The sequence below is a fragment of the Procambarus clarkii genome, chromosome 36 (assembly GCF_040958095.1).
Source record: "Procambarus clarkii isolate CNS0578487 chromosome 36, FALCON_Pclarkii_2.0, whole genome shotgun sequence".
Taxonomy (NCBI): Eukaryota; Metazoa; Arthropoda; class Malacostraca; order Decapoda; family Cambaridae; genus Procambarus; species Procambarus clarkii.
Genome location: NC_091185.1, coordinates 5885896 through 5904789, shown reverse-complemented (window position 1 = coordinate 5904789; position 18894 = coordinate 5885896). Strand labels below are relative to the sequence as shown.

At 44.0% G+C, this 18894-nt stretch overlaps 1 protein-coding gene across 1 annotated transcript in view; it reads left to right on the top strand.

Moving 5' to 3' along the window:
* The window catches only part of LOC123756126 (ankyrin repeat and BTB/POZ domain-containing protein 1), a 44636-nt gene extending 31701 nt beyond the window's left edge, over window positions 1–12935 (top strand). Inside the window, exon 9 of the mRNA XM_045739160.2 lies at window positions 1859–12935. Within this exon, the coding sequence (XP_045595116.1) occupies window positions 1859–2065 (207 nt within the window). The 3' untranslated portion in view covers window positions 2066–12935. The remainder of the gene's footprint in view (window positions 1–1858) is intronic.
* Window positions 12936–18894: the final 5959 nt, after the last annotated feature.

The window sequence follows — 18894 nt, the reverse complement described above, 5'->3', positions numbered from 1 at the left end:
GCTTAAGCGATAAAAACGCAGCGCGCACATTCGGTTGGCTGAGTGACCTTTGCGGAGAGCGCGAAAGTGTTAAGTTCGGGCAATTTAGTACAGTACGTAATTTTCTGTCCGTTGTGACAGCTTTAGAAAACGGGCTGTAGTGGTAGCATGGTTGATAGCTCGTGGAGCCACCAAAGAACCCATCAGAAAAACGCATTTCATTGAATTCGATATGGAATTTTCTCACTTCCTTTTATCAGTTAATCTCTTTTTTTGCATTGTATTATCATGTAATCACAGATTTTTCCAGATATTCATCTTCCTGCTTAAAATTACATGCATACAATGACATGTTCCTTTTCACAAGCACATACTTTAGGTTCATTTTCTTTCGTTGTTGTCAGTGTTGTACTGTACGTACTCATGAACATTATATCCTCATGACAAAGTATGTATCAATAATAAATACATTTCTATAATTACACTCACTTTCAGTTTAAAGCAGTTGCAATTTTTTCATAGGACATCGTAAATACAGTATATATATATACAGTATATACTTATGTTATTCTCATTGCATTATTTTATACTGTTTTACTGTGTATGAATTTCTGGGGGAACTCTCTTGTAGCTCTCTGAAGCTATTATGCTTAAATAATGCCAAACTACTAGGTGCCATCAGTCACAGAGTTCTTGTAGTCCTACCAGAGACTATGAGTCAGAACCTGGCTCACTCTGGAGAGATGCAGGGAGCAGTGCCAACATATGAACAAATTTCTATGAATATAATCATGTCAGCCACCACTAGGGAAGCAGCCAGAAAGTCAGCATAGCAAAACAGACCACTGCTGATTATAAACTAGACCACAGTCTCAAAAACTGCCTAAAGAACTCCCTCAACAATGTAAACAAATGATTGAAAATTCATGAAACAAGTGCGAGCTAGTTTAGCCCACCTTTCCCCCCCGCTCCTTTGTTTGAGGAGGAGGGAGGCAGACCTGGTCAACTGGCTGCTCCACACACAGTTTATGCTGATGGGGAGCCGGTCGGCCGAGTGGACAGCACGCGGGACTTGTGATCCTGTGGTCCTGGGTTCGATCCCAGGCGCCAGCGAGAAACAATGGGCAGAGTTTCTTTCACCCTATGCCCCTGTTACCTAGCAGTAAAATAGGTACCTGGGTGTTAGTCAGCTGTCACGGGCTGCTTCCTGGGGGTGGAGGCCTGGTCGAGGACCGGGCCGCGGGGACACTAAAAGCCCTGAAATCATCTCAAGATAACCTCAAGATAAGATGGTAGCTAGTGCCTGGCTGTCCTCTCTGTCGCTCGGGCTTCGGTGTTCTGTTTCAACTTGGTGGTGGTTTTTATGTCTTTGTGGCTGTTCCAGTGCACATTTGTGCTATTTGAGTCAAGTGTTTAGTGCCATTGGAGCTGCATGTACTTAGGGTTTACTTCCCTGTGTGCTCCCTAGTGCTGCCCTTGCACTGCTAGGGTTTTTTAGCAAACAACCTTGCATTAGTTTCAGGAATTTTCAATCATTTGTTTAGACTGCTGAAGGCATTCTTTTGATAATTTTTGAGATTGCAATCTAGCTTACAATCAGAAATGGTCTATTTTGTTTCGCTGACATTTTTGAGTGCTTTCCTTTGGTGGTGGACATGATTAAATTCTAAGAAATTTTTATCATAGTGCAACTGCTCCCAGTGCCTCACTTGAGGGGGCTGGGTTGTGGCTCTTGGGGACTAGTAAGCCTACATGAACTCAGCAACTGATGGCACCTGGTACTTTGGTACTATATCTGTATAGTAGCTACAGGGAGCCACTGGGGCTCACCCAGAAATTGGTGCTTCATTACATTCAACGCTGATTTTTTTTATATCAGGTACTGGAACTTCAAGAATTTACAGATCTGGTTCTAGCAGATGCACAGGATGTACAAGGCAGACAAGAAACCGACTCTGTTCAGATTGTGGATGAGCTGCGTTATCACATATCATCAGCGGTGCAGACAATATCTGGAATCCACGAAGCTCGCACAAAACTGTCATCCTTAGAGGCTTTACTGGAAGAACTTGGCATTGAAGCTTAGATACTTATCTATCAGATGGTAGAATGATTAATTTCTAGTAATATATTTAATTTAAGGAATTTGGAAAATGCTAGGTGCATTTTGGCATTGGTCCACACATGGGATACGATGATGTATAATCCATCATATGATGGGAATTATATTATATTTCTTAAAGAAAGATAATTGAGTTATGTTTTAGTTCCTCTAAATGTATTTACGAAACAATAAATATTGCAGATGTCACTAAACTCTGAAACTTGATTACTGTATTAACAAAATTAGATTTGATATAACATTATATATTTTTTAATTGTATATTACTTTGTACATTGCATATCTGTTTGTTGCCAGTTTCTTGGAAGGAGTCTTGGTTGCTTCTCAAGCTCAACTCTGGTACCATTGAACCTTAGCCTCAGGTCTTTGAGACCCAACTGTAGCCTACCTGAAGTTTGGACCAAAATCTGGCTCACTCTGTGAGGTGTTGGGAAGGGAAGGGAACTATCAGGAGAAAGCATCAAGCCATTACGACCATATAGTCCTTGGAAGGGATCAGGATAAGGATTTGGGATGGGAGAGGGGGGGAAAGGAATGACGTCCAACTACTTAGACGGTCGGGGATTGAACACCGATCTGCATGAAGCGAGACCGTCGCTCTACCGTCCAGCCCAAGTGGTTGGGCACGAGGTGTGGGGAGAGGAGAATCAGTAATTCAAAATAAAGCTTGTGAAAACCCACCAATAGCATAAAAGCAGCAAAACAAGGACAGTAACTGGGTTTAAGAAAATTAGGCTCTGCAAGGTAAACAAAAACAATTGTTATTTGGATCTGGAGACATGACTGACTGCCACTCAGTGGCAGGTCAGCTGAGGTTTAAGCCAGTTTGCCACATCACTCTTTTTACCTTGTGCCATCAGCCCAGCACCTGTTTCTTGCTACTTAGCTAATTGGTGTTGGCTTTTTATGGAAAATTGGCTCTGTTGGAGGCCACTGCTTTGATTGCTTTTATTAACTCTCTATCATTGTGTTTACATGACCCACATTGAAAAGTATCCTAGCATTCCATTTCACTCTTAACCTTGGACAGGGTTATCTTCCCTAGGGTCAGATTATTTTCCCCATATCCCACTGGAGATACCTGCTCTGAAGGGTTACGTGTTACCAGGCTCCTATAACAGCTGATTCCTCTCGAGTTGCCTTGCTGCCTGGCAGTGTATGTGATTTATTCTCACACCCACTTTATGGAGGTCCTTCATTCTTGTTGTGTTGTGCAGGCTGGGTCTTCTCCAGCCAGTTATAGACTGGTGTCGATCCCTTTTCTGTTCCCATCATCCTTTGCTTCATCTGCTATATGCCCAAGGTTGTTGTCCCTGTGGGCCATGGTTACAAGTTTATTTGTGGCTCTTCTTTGTGTCTGCCAGTTGCCATTTTGATTTCTCTCCAAGAGCTTTCTTGATTGCTTACCCTCTTGTTAATTGCTCCATTCTCTCTCATGTCCAAGGAAGTCGTGGTTTTGTGAGTTTTGTCAGTGATGGGTCTCCTCAGTCACTTTGTTGGGTGTTTTTGCTACGGTAGATTGCTCTGGTTTCAGCTTTGGGCTAATCCATTGCTTACATTTCTTGGACTCTTAGATGAGATTGGTGCTCTTGGGCATGTGTCAGTCAAGCATATGCGGGTCTGCCTGTGTGCACTACATTTAGTCCCTGTGGCTTCTAATCTATAGGGGTGCCATTTCTAGATTGTACAACATTCACATTAGGTGTATTTTGCCTGTCCTAGGAAGGTGGGCCATCTTTCCCACTTCCAGATGCTTCTTTCCATGTTGGGTTAAGAGAACTTTTGCAACTTTCTTCTTCAGGACTTTCATCTTCTAGACTGAGACAGATTCTGGTGCTGGCTCCTGGTCAGCAGCGTTTAGGTGTCAAGAGGCCAGGGGGTGTGTGGCTAGTTCTTGGTAGTTCCAGAGTTAAGCTTGGGCAATCATCAGAACAGGGTGTTCCATTACATTAAGTTGTTGGCATCCATCAGTCATAAATCATTACATTTATTATTGATTTATTCTCCTAGGTTTCTTCCATAATATATCTAGCAAATTTCTTATTTATAAGATTTCTTATATTTTATCATATGCTCATTATATTTTGTAAACTGTTCAGTTTGTGTGTTTATGTTCGGTTTTGATGTAAAATTCCAATATTTATGACACCATTCTTATTATCCCTTGATAGTCATTGTTTCACAAAGAGATTATTGCTGAAATATATGAATTTTAATATGGAACTAAAAACTTCAGACCTATCTCAGGCCTAAATCACAAACCTGAGATTTAGGCCTGAATTGTAATGTACTAGCACAATTTGACAAATTTTGATATGCACTATAGTAATCAATAGTGCTGTATAAGGAGTTAATTGAAGAGAGCCCGAGTTCTGAGCTCAGTGAGGATATCATCATCTAAAGATTGTTGTCTTATCAACTTGTAAATCAGATTTGTTTTTGTTTAGCAATTCTTCACATATGGTTAGTTTTGGTTGAGTACTGGTGAGGATGACATATTTCCTATGGGTGAATTAATGTTTATAGTTGATCATCCAAACACAATCTTGTCATTTGATATTTTGAATATGTATCTTCTTCAAATTTGAGGAATTCTTATGAGGTTTCCAGTAAATGTTGACATAATCTATAATACATTTTGAATATTTAACTTTGTCCATTTTTCAACAGATACTATTTTATAATACAAATAATCTAAACTTTAAATTTTAATTTTGTCTTTAACAAAGTGAAAACATCTTGTATGCTCTTGTAGGAGCTAAGAAACTTCAGTATTTCAGATATGGTCAAGTCCTATTGACATTTGCTTAGCTATTAAGAAATGCCAGATTTTTGTGAGAATATAAGTACTGTTGAATGTCCAGTAGGCATGATGATAATGACTACAGTCCTTCTCAGTGTTGGGCATGGTGGTGGTGATGACTGCTGTCCTTCTCAGTGTTGGGCATGGTGGTGGTGATGACTGCTGTCCTTGTCAGTGTTGGGCATGGTGGTGGTGATGACTGCTGTCCTTGTCAGTGTTGGGCATGGTGGTGGTGATGACTGCTGTCCTTGTCAGTGTTGGGCATGGTGGTGGTGATGACTGCTGTCCTTGTCAGTGTTGGGCATGGTGGTGGTGATGACTGCTGTCCTTCTCAGTGTTGGGCATGGTGGTGGTGATGACTGCTGTCCTTCTCAGTGTTGGGCATGGTGGTGGTGATGACTGCTGTCCTTCTCAGTGTTGGGCATGGTGGTGGTGATGACTGCTGTCCTTGTCAGTGTTGGGCATGGTGGTAGTGATGACTGCTGTCCTTCTCAGTGTTGGGCATGGTGGTGGTGATGACTGCTGTCCTTGTCAGTGTTGGGCATGGTGGTGGTGATGACTGCTGTCCTTGTCAGTGTTGGGCATGGTGGTGGTGATGACTGCTGTCCTTCTCAGTGTTGGGCATGGTGGTGGTGATGACTGCTGTCCTTCTCAGTGTTGGGCATGGTGGTGGTGATGACTGCTGTCCTTGTCAGTGTTGGGCATGGTGGTGGTGATGACTGCTGTCCTTCTCAGTGTTGGGCATGGTGGTAGTGATGACTGCTGTCCTTCTCAGTGTTGGGCATGGTGGTGGTGATGACTGCTGTCCTTCTCAGTGTTTTAAGGGCATGGCTGTGTTTCTACTTGTCATTACTTAATAAATGAGATGGGTGAATATAATGAATATAATGAATATTACACTAGGACCAGTAAGCCGCCTCAGAGGACAGTAAGACTCGGTCCCAGTGATGAGTATGGTAATGATTACTGCAGTATGTCCCAGTGAAGAGTATGGTAGCGATTACTGCAGTATGTCCCAGTGATAAGCATGGTGATGATTAGTATGTCCCAGTGATGAGTATGGTAATTACTGCAGTATGTCCCAGTGATGAGCATGGTGATGATTAGTATGTCCCAGTGATGAGTATGGTAATTACAGTACTGCAGTATGTCCCCAGTGATGAGCATGGTGATGATTAGTATGTCCCAGTGATGAGTATGGTAATTACTGCAGTATGTCCCAGTGATGAGCATGGTGATGATTAGTATGTCCCAGTGATGAGTATGGTAATTACTGCAGTATGTCCCAGTGATGAGCATGGTGATGATTAGTATGTCCCAGTGATGAGCATGGTGATGATTAGTATGTCCCAGTGATGAGTATGGTAATTACAGTACTGCAGTATGTCCCCAGTGATGAGCATGGTAGTGATTACTGCAGTATGTCCCCAGTGATGAGCATGGTAGTGATTACTGCAGTATGTCCCAGTGATGAATATGGTGATGATTACTGTAATATGTCCCAGTGACGAGCATGGTAATAGTCTGAATCTTGCAATTTCTAGTCCTTTATTAAGGTTTTGAATAAACAGCTCATCCCTAGTCATGTTTGATATTAATTCACTGTGTCGGGGGACAAGAAGCCAGAGTGTATTCATACACATTAGGTGTTGACCATGGTCCAGGACGGACCGAAACGTCGTCGTCCATTTAACTTCTAGTGTGTGGTCTGGTCAACATACTTCAGCCACGTTATTGCGACTCATCGCCTACATACACATTAGGCTTTTATCGAGGTTCCCCCCCCCTCCCCCCGGCTTCTGGGGGGATATAGCTGGCTTCTGCTTGTTGCCGCTTTGAAATGTTATCATCGGAAATTACCTTAATATGCTGTAATAACTCGCTAAGCAAGAATTTTGATAGTTTTTCCAGGCTAATTGGCTCATTGAGATACAGGCTGGGATGCAGAGCTGATTAGAACACAATAACTGTAATTCAGTGGATAGTTATAGAAATGACCTCTCCTGCCTCGAGATTAACTTATTACTTTTACGTTTCATCAGTGCTATGGTATAGTCGAGCACCTACACCATGCTGCTCCTTAAATATACAGTAAAGTGATCTGTTTAATGCCAGTGAATAAGGATTGTAATACTGTAATGTAATGAATATTTTAAATTGTGTTAATAACACAATTCAAGCATCTAAAATTTGCCTACTAGTAACAATTTTCTTTTGACAAAATATATCTTTTATTTATTTTTTTAAGAATATTTCTGGAAGGGCTACTCACAATGGCTCCCTAAGCTAGCTGCTCGGTTAGCTTCACACCTATCAGGCTGCACCAGGCTCTTCTCTGTCACAGAAGCCTGTCGCAGGCCTCAAGGCCAGCTTGAGTGGCCAGAAGACCACTCAGTAGAGGCTAAAGAAGTTTGGGAATACTAAATAAACCTAACCTAAGAGAGAAACCCACCAGAAAGGCAGTGTGGGCCCCCCAAGCAAGCTTCTGCACAAAGAAACGCCAACAATTCTGTCAACTAGGAACACACTTGTTAGCTGGGTATCATTAGTAGTTACACCTGCTCCCACCAGATGACATCATTGGTTGCTCCACCTTTCTGGAGGATTTTCCTCTTGTGTTGGGTTGATCTGGCATCCCCAGACTCCACTTACCTCTACTGAGTTGACCAGATAATGCTTCTGGTCTGCGGTAGGCTTTTTATGACACATAAGAGTCTGGTGTGGCATAGCAGGTATGGAGCTTACCAGATAAGAGACCTTCGACAAGCTGCTGGCTTCCTGTTCTCGTTGAAGCCACTAGGGTTAGTGGCCATCGGGTAAATCGGATGGCTTGCTCTGGGAGCCACAATAAAGAGTCATTTTATTACATTCGGTGTTTGTTGTATTTGCAATATTATAGAAACGTATAAAGATATAATTATTACGAAGCATTAATGTATTATTAATTTACTTGGCAAATTAAGAAAATTAATATGCACGAGCAGGCATGGGATTTATGTGACCCTTGTGCGCACAAACAAATGAAAGTTTTTACAGTACCTTGATGCAATCAGTACTCTACTGTATTCAGCAAATCCATTCTGGTGCAGTGGTCTATGACACTGGCTCACAACTTAGAGTCCCAGGGTAAGACAGAGACAGTTGGGCATACTTCCTTTCATTTGATGCCTCTGTTCACCTAGCAGTAAATAGGTACCTGGGACAGCTGTTTTGGGTTGCATTCTAGGGAAAGGCAGTACTGTAATTGGGATAGGGAGAACAGAAGCAGCTTAAGTACAGGCTTCTTGTCCCCAACAACATGGAAAATAAATTTAAAATTCTTATGTGAAAATGTAACTTGTAACTGAATGTAACTGTAAAATGTAACTGAATTTCCAAAGTTAATTTTTTTGACAAATACAAATCAAGACTGTTCTCTGGCCTATGAAAACCATTATGCAATACACATGCACACACACTAGAAAATAAAGGAAATTTGGTAAGAGGTGTTATGATCACCACTTACAAAATAATAACAGGAATCGACCAAATTGACAAAGAGGAATTTCTGAAACACACTTGTCACAACTTTAAAACAATTAATTTACCTTTTCTGAGGGAAGCCCCGTTGGCTCCGTGAAGCTATCCAAACTGACATGCTATGTTAGTTTGGGGTCATCAGTCACAGGAGTTCTTATGCCTACCAGAAACCACGAGCCAGAACGAGTCAAAACAGACCACTGTTTGGTTAACCTGGGCAAACTTGCAGTAAAAGACCTGAGTTGAAAATTCCCTCGGGTCTCATTGGAGAGAGTTTGTTGTGGACCATCCCTGTGAGTCTCCTGCTTGTGTGTACAAATTTTGGCTTGGATGCCACAAAATTAGAGCCCCGGCTGTTTTAGGATGTGGAATGTATACTAATGCAAGCTTGCTACAAGTTTCCTTACCCCTCCCCATCTCATACCTCTTCTCTCCTAGCTCATGTTCTGTGCCTGGCTTCCTTTTCCCTTCCCTTGGTCTGTGTTCCGAAGCATCATTGGATTTCAGAGCCCAGGGTTGATGCTGGATTCGGGGGTAGTACTGGGGGTAATTACTTAAGTGTAGTTACAGGAAGAGAGCTATTCTTACGGTGTCTTGTTTTCCAGTATGAGTGCAAATGCAGCCATGTGGGATGCTTTGAGTCTTACTGATGGTCTTGCAACGAGATTGGTTTCCAGAGTTAAAATGGTTAAGTTACGAACATGGGCTAAAGGATTGGCACCCAATCAACCCCTGGCCGAGGAGAATCCCCAGCCAGGGGTTAGCTTAGCATTTGTTTTGCTTGTTTGGCAAAGGTTTTGCTAACCATTGCTTAACACTTGCTTTGCCACTTTCTGTCCCTACTTCTTTCTTCTGTCTATTCCTCTCTCTCTGACTGGAATCTCATGCCTAATTCTGTTTCCTCTTATCGTTCACCACTGGAAGAGCTGCTAATGCTTGCATTTGACATCACTACTGCTTTGGTGCCATTCCTCAGGTTGTCTCATGCTTTTTTGTTTAACCTCTGGCCTGCTTTTGTTTCTCCTGAGCCTTCCTGGTCTTTAGACCATGTCCTTGCTTTTCTTTCTTCCTCTCAGTTTTTAGTTCCCCTTCTGCTCAGCTGGGAGTGCATCATTTATTGTGTCTGGTTATGGCTCCTTGCCACTACCTTTATACCACCGATTCTGCCTCATTGGATGTTTTGTGGGTTAATCCTGTCTCCATGGTCTTCTTTTCCAAGGCTCACACTTCTCAGGTCTTCTGCAGTGTTATCAAGTTTAGCCAATCTACCCTTGTGTCGATGTGTTCAGAAATATGCTGTGCTTGCGGCTGTCTTTGCCAACATGTCATGGGCTGATATTTGGGCACAGGGGTTGGAGGTCACACAGGGTCTTGGCTGCCTGGTATTTGGTCAGTGTCCCTGGGTCCTTGTCTTGCCTGTGTTGCTTTGGGCAATGTCTCTCTACCGGTTGTCTCACCTGTGCTATAGTTCCTGCCATCTCTTCCCTTCCCTGGTAAATTCTTTGGGTTTCTTCTTTATGGTTAGCTTCAGAGAGCCACAAGGGGCTCCCTCAGAAAATCAGTGCTGAATGTGATGAAATATCTCTTTCTGGATGAGCCACGGTGGCTCTCATCTGCTCCAGAACTGAATTGGGAGGGTTGGGGCTCCGGGCTCCGCAGTGATCTTGCCTTGGTACTGAAGAGTTTGAGCTAGTTTTGAAAGATTCGATCATTTGTTTACATTGTGTATGGGTAGTTTTTGGCATTTTTCTAGGCTCTACATTTTATGAACCCGGCAGTGGTCTATAATGCTTCATTAACTTTCTTGATGCTTTTCTACTAGGGTGATAGAATGTCACTTGCTCTTTGTTTCTGTGAGGAGAACCAGGTTTTGACTTTGGTCCCCAGTCAGCCAAATTGAACTCAAATAGAACTCACTTAGTTGTGGTTGTGGGGACTGAGCTTTGGCTCTTGGGTCCTGCCTTGCAACTGGTGTACAGATTCCTGAGTCTCTTGGGCTCTATGATACCTTCATTTGAAACTGTGTATGACGTCTGCCTCCATCACATCACTTACTAATGCATTCCATTCGTTAACTATTTTGACACTGAAAGCATTCTTACTAATGTCTCTTTGGCTCATTTGGGTATTCTGCTTCCACCTGTGTCCCCTTGTGGTGATGGCTTAGTAGTTTAGTAGTCAGGGAGCCACAGGGGCTAATCCAGAAGGAAGGTGTTTCATTACATTTGATACAGTTTTTTTTTGTCATGGGTTTAGGTTAACTCCATTACATCTTTATAAATGCATCCATATAAATGTATTATATATCCATATTTACATAAGTTGTTTCAAAACCAGGTGAAAATAACTAAATTCAACATATGATAACCGCATTACCCCTGGGACTCGCCATGCGGCAATAACCATATTTTAAGTGTAAAAGCTCTGATGACCAAATAACACACCATAAGATGAAGAGATGACAACATTTTGGTCTATCTTGGACCATTATCAAGTCAATTGTTGATAATGATCATCTTCTAGTTGTTGATAATGATAGTGATTGTTGATCATTTAATGGTGTGTTGTTTGGTCATCATATCGTCAACCACGTTATTGTGATTCATAGTCTGCGTGAAGGCTCTGTTTTTGTAGGGTTGGGGAGCTATATGCTTTCATTTGGAAAAAGTGGTTTTGTTCCATTGTCCCTGGTGGGCAGTTTCTTAATTTTCAGCCATTTTTCTTCCTTTTTGGCTAAGAATGAAATGGCTGGATTCTGGAAGGGTAGTTTGGTTGTTGACTCTGCCAAGGGTGCATCACTTTCTTTGTCCAATTGTGGCCATTTGTCATTATTTTTAAATCACTCTGGACACTCCGGGCAATGCTTGTCAATCCGGTGTCCCTTGTTTTAGGGCTGATTTATCCCAGGTCATCCAGTGTCCATAATTTGACTCAGCCAGGGGTCTACCCAAGGGCTCATGATGTTTTGTAAATTCAGAACTATCAACATCATCTTGGTTAATGTGTTGGTCTGAGATTCAGGCTTTGGGATTTTGACGTTCTAGTAAGGTCCTGGCTGCACAATATTTAATGAATGTTCGTAGATCACATTGGGCTTGTGTGGCAGTGGGTAAAGTGACCTGGGGCTGATCATCCTTTTCTGGGGTTACTGGTCAAGTTTTCTCTTTGCCTCTAGTAACTCCTCTTTTTGAGTTGCTCTCATGGTGCGGGGGCTCTCAACTTAAGGAGCCCTCACAGAAATCCAGCTTTGAGTGTTATGAAACCTCTCCTGTACCTCTCTCTGTGTGTGCCCTCGATGGTTTCCCGTTCCTGCTCTTCCCATTTCAGGGACTTTGGGTTTGTCTCCTTTGACGGCACATGTCTCGGGTGGCTGGCTTGCTGGACGCTTGAGCTGCCAGGGCTGCCATTTGTTAACTGGCCAATGAATGTGTACTTGAAGAGTTATTAAGAGTTCTTACATTCTTGTACAGCCACTAGCGCACAGAGTGTTTTAAGGCAAGTCCTTATTCCTAATTTTCCCCGGAATATGACCCGCCAAATTGTTTAACAACCAGGTACCCATTTTACTGTTGGGTAAACAGAGGCTACAGTTAAGTTATTGGTGCCCAGTGAATCCTCCCCGGCCAAGATATGAACCTATGCCAAAGGGCTTGCGAAATGCCAGGCGAGTGTTACCACTTCGCCATGGGGACTGTCAAATTTAAGAAGGGTTGCCAATGTTTGTTCATCATGCTTGTTTTAAGGTGCTCTTGTCTTTCTGGTGGTTTTCCTCTGGCCTTGGGTTCATCAAGTGTCCCCAGATTTTCTTTGCCTGCCTCTACTGACTGAGCCAGATTTTGCTTCTGGTATGCCATAGGCTTTTATGACTTTTAAGAGTCTGGCAGGGCATGATAGGTGAGGAGCTAACCATTTATTAAGGGAAGCCGCTGAGAGGACCTACCCAGATGATGTTTCTCGGGAAGCCACCAGGAGATGTTTCATTACATTCAATGCTGGATTTTTTGTTTCATCTTATATCATGTGTGTGTTTAACCCTGATCAGAGTACATAGTTATAAGAAGTTAGCATCAAAATTAGAAAGGCTACTGGCATTTCTAAGAGTGCAATACAAATGGTTCACATCACTTATTATGCAATCTAACTAATCTAATATTCCAATTGCAGCAGTAAGTAGCTTTTAAGTATTATCTTTACATTTTTTTAAATTACTTTAAAGTTAGAATGCAAGTACAATTATTTTTTTATCTCAAATTGCAAACAAGTGCATTTGTACGATGTATGCATATAAATAATAGAAGCTTTTAAGTTAAATAGCCTGAGCAAGATATGGAAAGTTGCTTATGTTCAATCAGTCATTAAATACTTGCATTCTGAGCAATGTGTGCTTTACTGCATGTTGGAGCTGAGATTTAAACATATAATTTTGAATTGTTAAAGCATAGCAGAATAGATGGCATATTGTTGAGATATTGTTATAAGATATATATGAATAAAGTGTTAAAAGAAAGCATATTCTTGGTTTATTTAGTTCTAACATTGCTATACCTATCTAGAAATTATCTAAAGAAAGAAATCTATGGGTGGTTCTATATAAAATACTATCACATGAAGACCACATGAAGAACATCGTGCGAGGAGCCTGTACTACATGTGAAAACGGAGATTGGTCAGATTTTGCCCAAATCCCCCTGGAGTTTTTAAGAAACTATGCCTATTGGAAATATGTCTCTTGAGCACTATTTCTGAGTGGAATTCAGGATGATTGGACGTATTTGGAGTTTTAAATTATGACTTTTTATACCGAAAAATATAATTAAGGACGAGAAAACATCTCAACGTCTAATCAGATTAGACGTTAAGATGTAAGTCTCGTCCTAATCACACACTCAGACCTTGATAAAGCACTCAGGAGAGCACAAAAAAGACCTTGTGTAAATTCCTTACATAAACTTTACAAATACACAATTCCATAAGATAAAAAGCCAGACTTATGTCTGTAAGAAGACATTACCATTACTAGAGGGAAGGTTAAGTTAGAGCATATTAAATAACATGGCATGTCATCTTGGACGTGTCAGTAGTATTACGTGTTGAATATCTGGGAATGTTTGGAGGATGTATCCTGGGGAGAGTGTGGTTGGAGGATGTGTCCTGGGGAGAGTGTGGTTGGAGGATGTGTCCTGGGGAGAGTGTGGTTGGAGGATGTGTCCTGGGGAGAGTGTGGTTGGAGGATGTGTCCTGGGGAGAGTGTGGTTGGAGGATGTGTCCTGGGGAGAGTGTGGTTGGAGGATGTGTCCTGGGGAGAGTGTGGTTGGAGGATGTGTCCTGGGGAGAGTGTGGTTGGAGGATGTGTCCTGGGGAGAGTGTGGTTGGAGGATGTGTCCTGGGGAGAGTGTGGTTGGAGGATGTGTCCTGGGGAGAGTGTGGTTGGAGGATGTGTCCTGGGGAGAGTGTGGTTGGAGGATGTATCCTGGGGAGAGTGTGGTTGGAGGATGTGTCCTGGGGAGAGTGTGGTTGGAGGATGTGTCCTGGGGAGAGTGTGGTTGGAGGATGTGTCCTGGGGAGAGTGTGGTTGGAGGATGTATCCTGGGGAGAGTGTGGTTGGAGGATGTGTCCTGGGGAGAGTGTGGTTGGAGGATGTGTCCTGGGGAGAGTGTGGTTGGAGGATGTGTCCTGGGGAGAGTGTGGTTGGAGGATGTGTCCTGGGGAGAGTGTGGTTGGAGGATGTGTCCTGGGGAGAGTGTGGTTGGAGGATGTGTCCTGGGGAGAGTGTGGTTGGAGGATGTGTCCTGGGGAGAGTGTGGTTGGAGGATGTGTCCTGGGGAGAGTGTGGTTGGAGGATGTGTCCTGGGGAGAGTGTGGTTGGAGGATGTGTCCTGGGGAGAGTGTGGTTGGAGGATGTGTCCTGAAAGCGATGCGTGTTAATGCCTTTGCAAGACTGTCAGAACACTAATGGTATATTCTCACATGTCCTCTCGGGTCTTGTGAGAGTCTTCTTCAGTAGCCAGACTTTGAGTTCTTGTCTGTATGACATGACCTATCCCATACAGGGAGTGTCAGCGTCTCCTGTGAACCAGACGCAAGCCACACAGTGTCAGCGTCTCCTGTGAACCAGACGCAAGCCACACAGTGTCAGCGTCTCCTGTGAACCAGACGCAAGCCACACAGTGTCAGCGTCTCCTGTGAACCAGACGCAAGCCACACAGTGTCAGCGTCTCCTGTGAACCAGACGCAAGCCACACAGTGTCAGCGTCTCCTGTGAACCAGACGCAAGCCACACAGTGTCAGCGTCTCCTGTGAACCAGACGCAAGCCACACAGTGTCAGCGTCTCCTGTGAACCAGACGCAAGCCACACAGTGTCAGCGTCTCCTGTGAACCAGACGCAAGCCACACAGTGTCAGCGTCTCCTGTGAACCAGACGCAAGCCACACAGTGTCAGCGTCTCCTGTGAACCAGACGCAAGCCACACAGTGTCAGCGTCTCCTGTGAACCAGACGCAAGCCACACAGTGTCAGCGCCCCCTGGACTCCAAACATGTAGCAAATGATCGCTATTTAGTTGATATAACTCTGTGTGTGTGTGTGTGTCTGTCTGTCTGTCTGTCTGTCTGTCCTCCGCTTGGTGCCCAGCCAAGACGTGTAACCTTTTCAAAACCCACCAAATTAAACCACCTTCAAAAAGGCGCCATTTTCTAAACATAATATATTGCTTATTGCCAGAAAGGATTATTTACTCTACTGAACTGTAAGTGAATATATATATGTATTAAACTGTATATATTGCATTTGTCCATGGCCAAGATTATTATTTGCATAGAGATACTGAAGGAAGTGCCACTTAATATATCTCATTGTGTTGTATAGGGTTGTATAAAGTGTTGTATAGGGTTGTATAAAGTGCTGTATCGGGTTGTATAAAGTACTATGAGGGTTTCATCGTTGTCTGTTATCGTAGTCAAATATTCCCTTATATCATTATCAACTATATCAAAGGAATATGTTACTAGGCTTCGACGACAACACACACACACATTTTATAAAGCTTAAAGCTTTGGTGAGGAAAGTGTAAAAGTTAAGGCTGGCGTGTAGAGCCGTGAGAGCCGCTTTACACTAACCTGCGCACCGCTTCATAACTCCCTACCAATTTGCAGTAAATCTATTTTCTCCTTTGGAAAGCTCTCGTTTCGGGATCAAAGTATGATTCAAGAGCTCTGACAACGATGGCTTCTAGGTGTGTGTGTGTGTGTGTGTGTGTGTGTGTGTGTGTGTGTGTGTGTGTGTGTGTGTGTGTGTGTGTGTGTGTGTGTGTGTGTGTACTCACTTATTTGTGCTTGCAGGATCGAACATTGACTCTTGGATCCCGCCTTTCTAGTCATTGGTTGTTTACAACCAATATGTGTGTGTGTGATATTGATATTGATAGTCAATTGATATTGACATAATGACGATAATAATCACTGTAACTTTAGCTTCTACCTCAAGAGAGAGAGAGAGAGAGAGAGAGAGAGAGAGAGAGAGAGAGAGAGAGAGAGAGAGACAGAGACAGAGACAGAGACAGACACTGAGGGACGGCTCCGTCACAAGGCATGAAGTAATCGAGGCAATATTGGAGTACATTTCCCTCTTTCTTGCGAGTAAAGCCCAACCGTTACTTTCCTCCCGTGTGCCTGGCCAATGAACGGTTATTAGCCCACAGGATGGTGTGCCAGCAAGCACTATGCTCCTGGGGTATGATACAAGATATACTATATAATGCTTGTCTTTTTTTTCCCTCAATCCAAGCTGCTGTGGAGTATATGCCATCGGGGCCAGATTCACGAAGCAGTTACGCAAGCACTTACGAACGTGTACATCTTTCCACAATCCTTGACGGCTTTGGTTACATTTATTAAACAGTTTACAAGCATGAAAACTTGCCAACCAACTGTTGTTATTGTTATAAACAGCCTCCTGGTGCTCCGGAGCTCATTAACTGTCTAATAATTGCAAACAAAGCCGCCAAAGATTGAGAAAAGATGGACAGGTTCGTAAGTGTTTGAGTAACTGCTTCGTGAATCTGGCCCCAGCTCCTGTTAGGGTGTTGTTGTTTAACTTTGTGAAGGCTCCGGCACCGCCCGCTTCACAAGCAACGGCCACACCTTCACTACATGCAACCTTCATCTTTGTATTTTAATAATAATATAATAATTCATTGTGTCGGGGGGACAGGAGGCCGGAGTGTATGCATACACGTTACTGACCCCGCCCTGGATACAACCCCACAACAAGCTCACTACCTCCTGAGTACCTATTCACTGTCAGGTGAACAGAGGCATTAGGTGATAGCAAATGTGCTCAACTATTCCGGGATTCCGAACCCTGAATTCTCGAGTGTGCGTCGAGAATGAACCCCACTATACTACCAGGACGTTGACCAGACCACACACTAGAAAGTGAAGAGACGACGACGTTTCGGTCCGTCCTGGACCATTCTCAAGTCGATTGACTTGAGAATGGTCCAGGACGGACCGAAACGTCGTCGTCCCTTCACTTTCTAGTGTGTAGTTTAATCAACATACTTCAGCCACGTTATTGTGACTCCTCACCTACACACGGGAGGCATCTCCCGTCACGCAGGGTACAGCCGCACCTCCACAGATCTCCAGTATCAGCTGTTGATACTGGTAATGGCTCAAAAGGGCTATTCATGCCCATGCCACCTCTTGGGTGGCTTAATCTTCATCAATCAATCATCGCCTGCGTACTACCAGGACCCTTGAAGATCTTCACTCGGTCCTCTGAGCCTCCGGACGCGCTACGGAAACCACGATAAATAATATCAATAATAAATAAATAGTTTAGTCAGGTACAGGTACATACACAGTGAACAGCAAGTAGAATGTTGGAGTTCTAGACAGAGCCGCTATGTAATTTACAGTCTCCGTGGTGTAGTGGTAAGACACTCGCCTGGCGTTCCGCGAGCGCTATGTCATGGGTTCGTATCCTGGCCGGGGAGGATTTACTGGGCGCAATTCCTTAACTGTAGCCTCTGTTTAACGCAACAGTAAAATGTGTACTTGAATGAAAAAACGATTCTTCGCGGCAGGGGATCGTATTCCAGGGACCATAGGATTAAGGACTTGCCCGAAACGCTACGCGTACTAGTGGCTGTACAAGAATGTAACAACTCTTGTATATATCTCAAAAAAAAAAAAAAAAAAAAAAATATGCTTAAAACCCCTAATCCGCACAGCGTTTCGGGCAAGATCTGCCCAACCACTTGGGCTGGACGGTATAGAGCGACGGTCTCGCTTCATGCAGGTCGGCGTTCAATCCCCCGACCGTCCACAAGTGGTTGGGCACCATTCCTTTCCCTCCGTCCCATCCCAAATCCTTATCCTGACCCCTTCCCAGTGCTATATAGTCGTAATGGCTTGGCGCTTTCTCCTGATAGTTCTGTTCCCTTGGGTCAAGATGTTGTGACAGTTCTCTACAGTCACTACAAAACCGGTTCTAACGTAACCTAGTTTAACCTGATTTAAATCTAATGTAACCTAAGTTAGTCTAACCTAAGCTAAAAGTTGCATAACAAGTGGGAGCGGCAGTAAAAAAAGCGAATCATTCAGGCAAAGAGTGGGGGGGGGGGGAATTTTGACAAGCCGCCAGCTTCCTGTACTCGTCGAGGTCACTAGTATTAAGAGGCCCTCAGGTAAATTCAGGCAACCAAGCGACCCACGTATAGAGAGGTGAATGTATGCGAGGCGCCGTGATACACAACACATGATACATGTGTCCGCCGGTGTACGTGTGTTTTGACGTCCAAACGCGACATGTTAGTCGAGAGGAGCGTCTGTGGTGCGCCTCGCGTTCTTGCTTTGTTTACGTTTTCCTGACCTGCTGGTCGACCCCGGCCTGCTGGTCGACCCCGGCCTGCTGGTCGACCCCTGCCTGCTGGTCGACCCCGGCCTGCTGGTCGACCACGGTCTGCTGGTCGACCCCGGCCTGCTGGTCGACCACGGTCTGCTGGTCGACCCCGGCCTGCTGGTCGACCCAGCCTGCTGGTCGACCCCGGCCTGCTGGTCGACCAGTTGGTCCGGCCTGCTGGTCAGCCGGTCGACCCGGGCAGCTTAGGATAACTTGTTAATGCGTAGTTACAACAACATTAGCTTCAAGTACAGCAGTTTTCATGCAATGCAGGCGATCTGTGGCCAAGACTACGGCGGATAATGCAGTTACAAGACTATACTCGCACGCATCTCGCCGCAGATTCCGGTTTGCTATTGCCAATTACCGAGGTACGAACACCTGGTCCGCTCTAGAGGGCCCCTACGGCTGCCTCCCGGCCCACTGAGACATCCAGAGACACACACTCTCTCCCTATCTGCTTATGAGTAAGGAGGCTTTACTCACGCCGGATCCTTCTCTCACCACCATGAGTGTGAGAGGAAGTTAAGGGGGTGTCTTAGCCCCCAGCTTTGTTGTAATGGAAGGA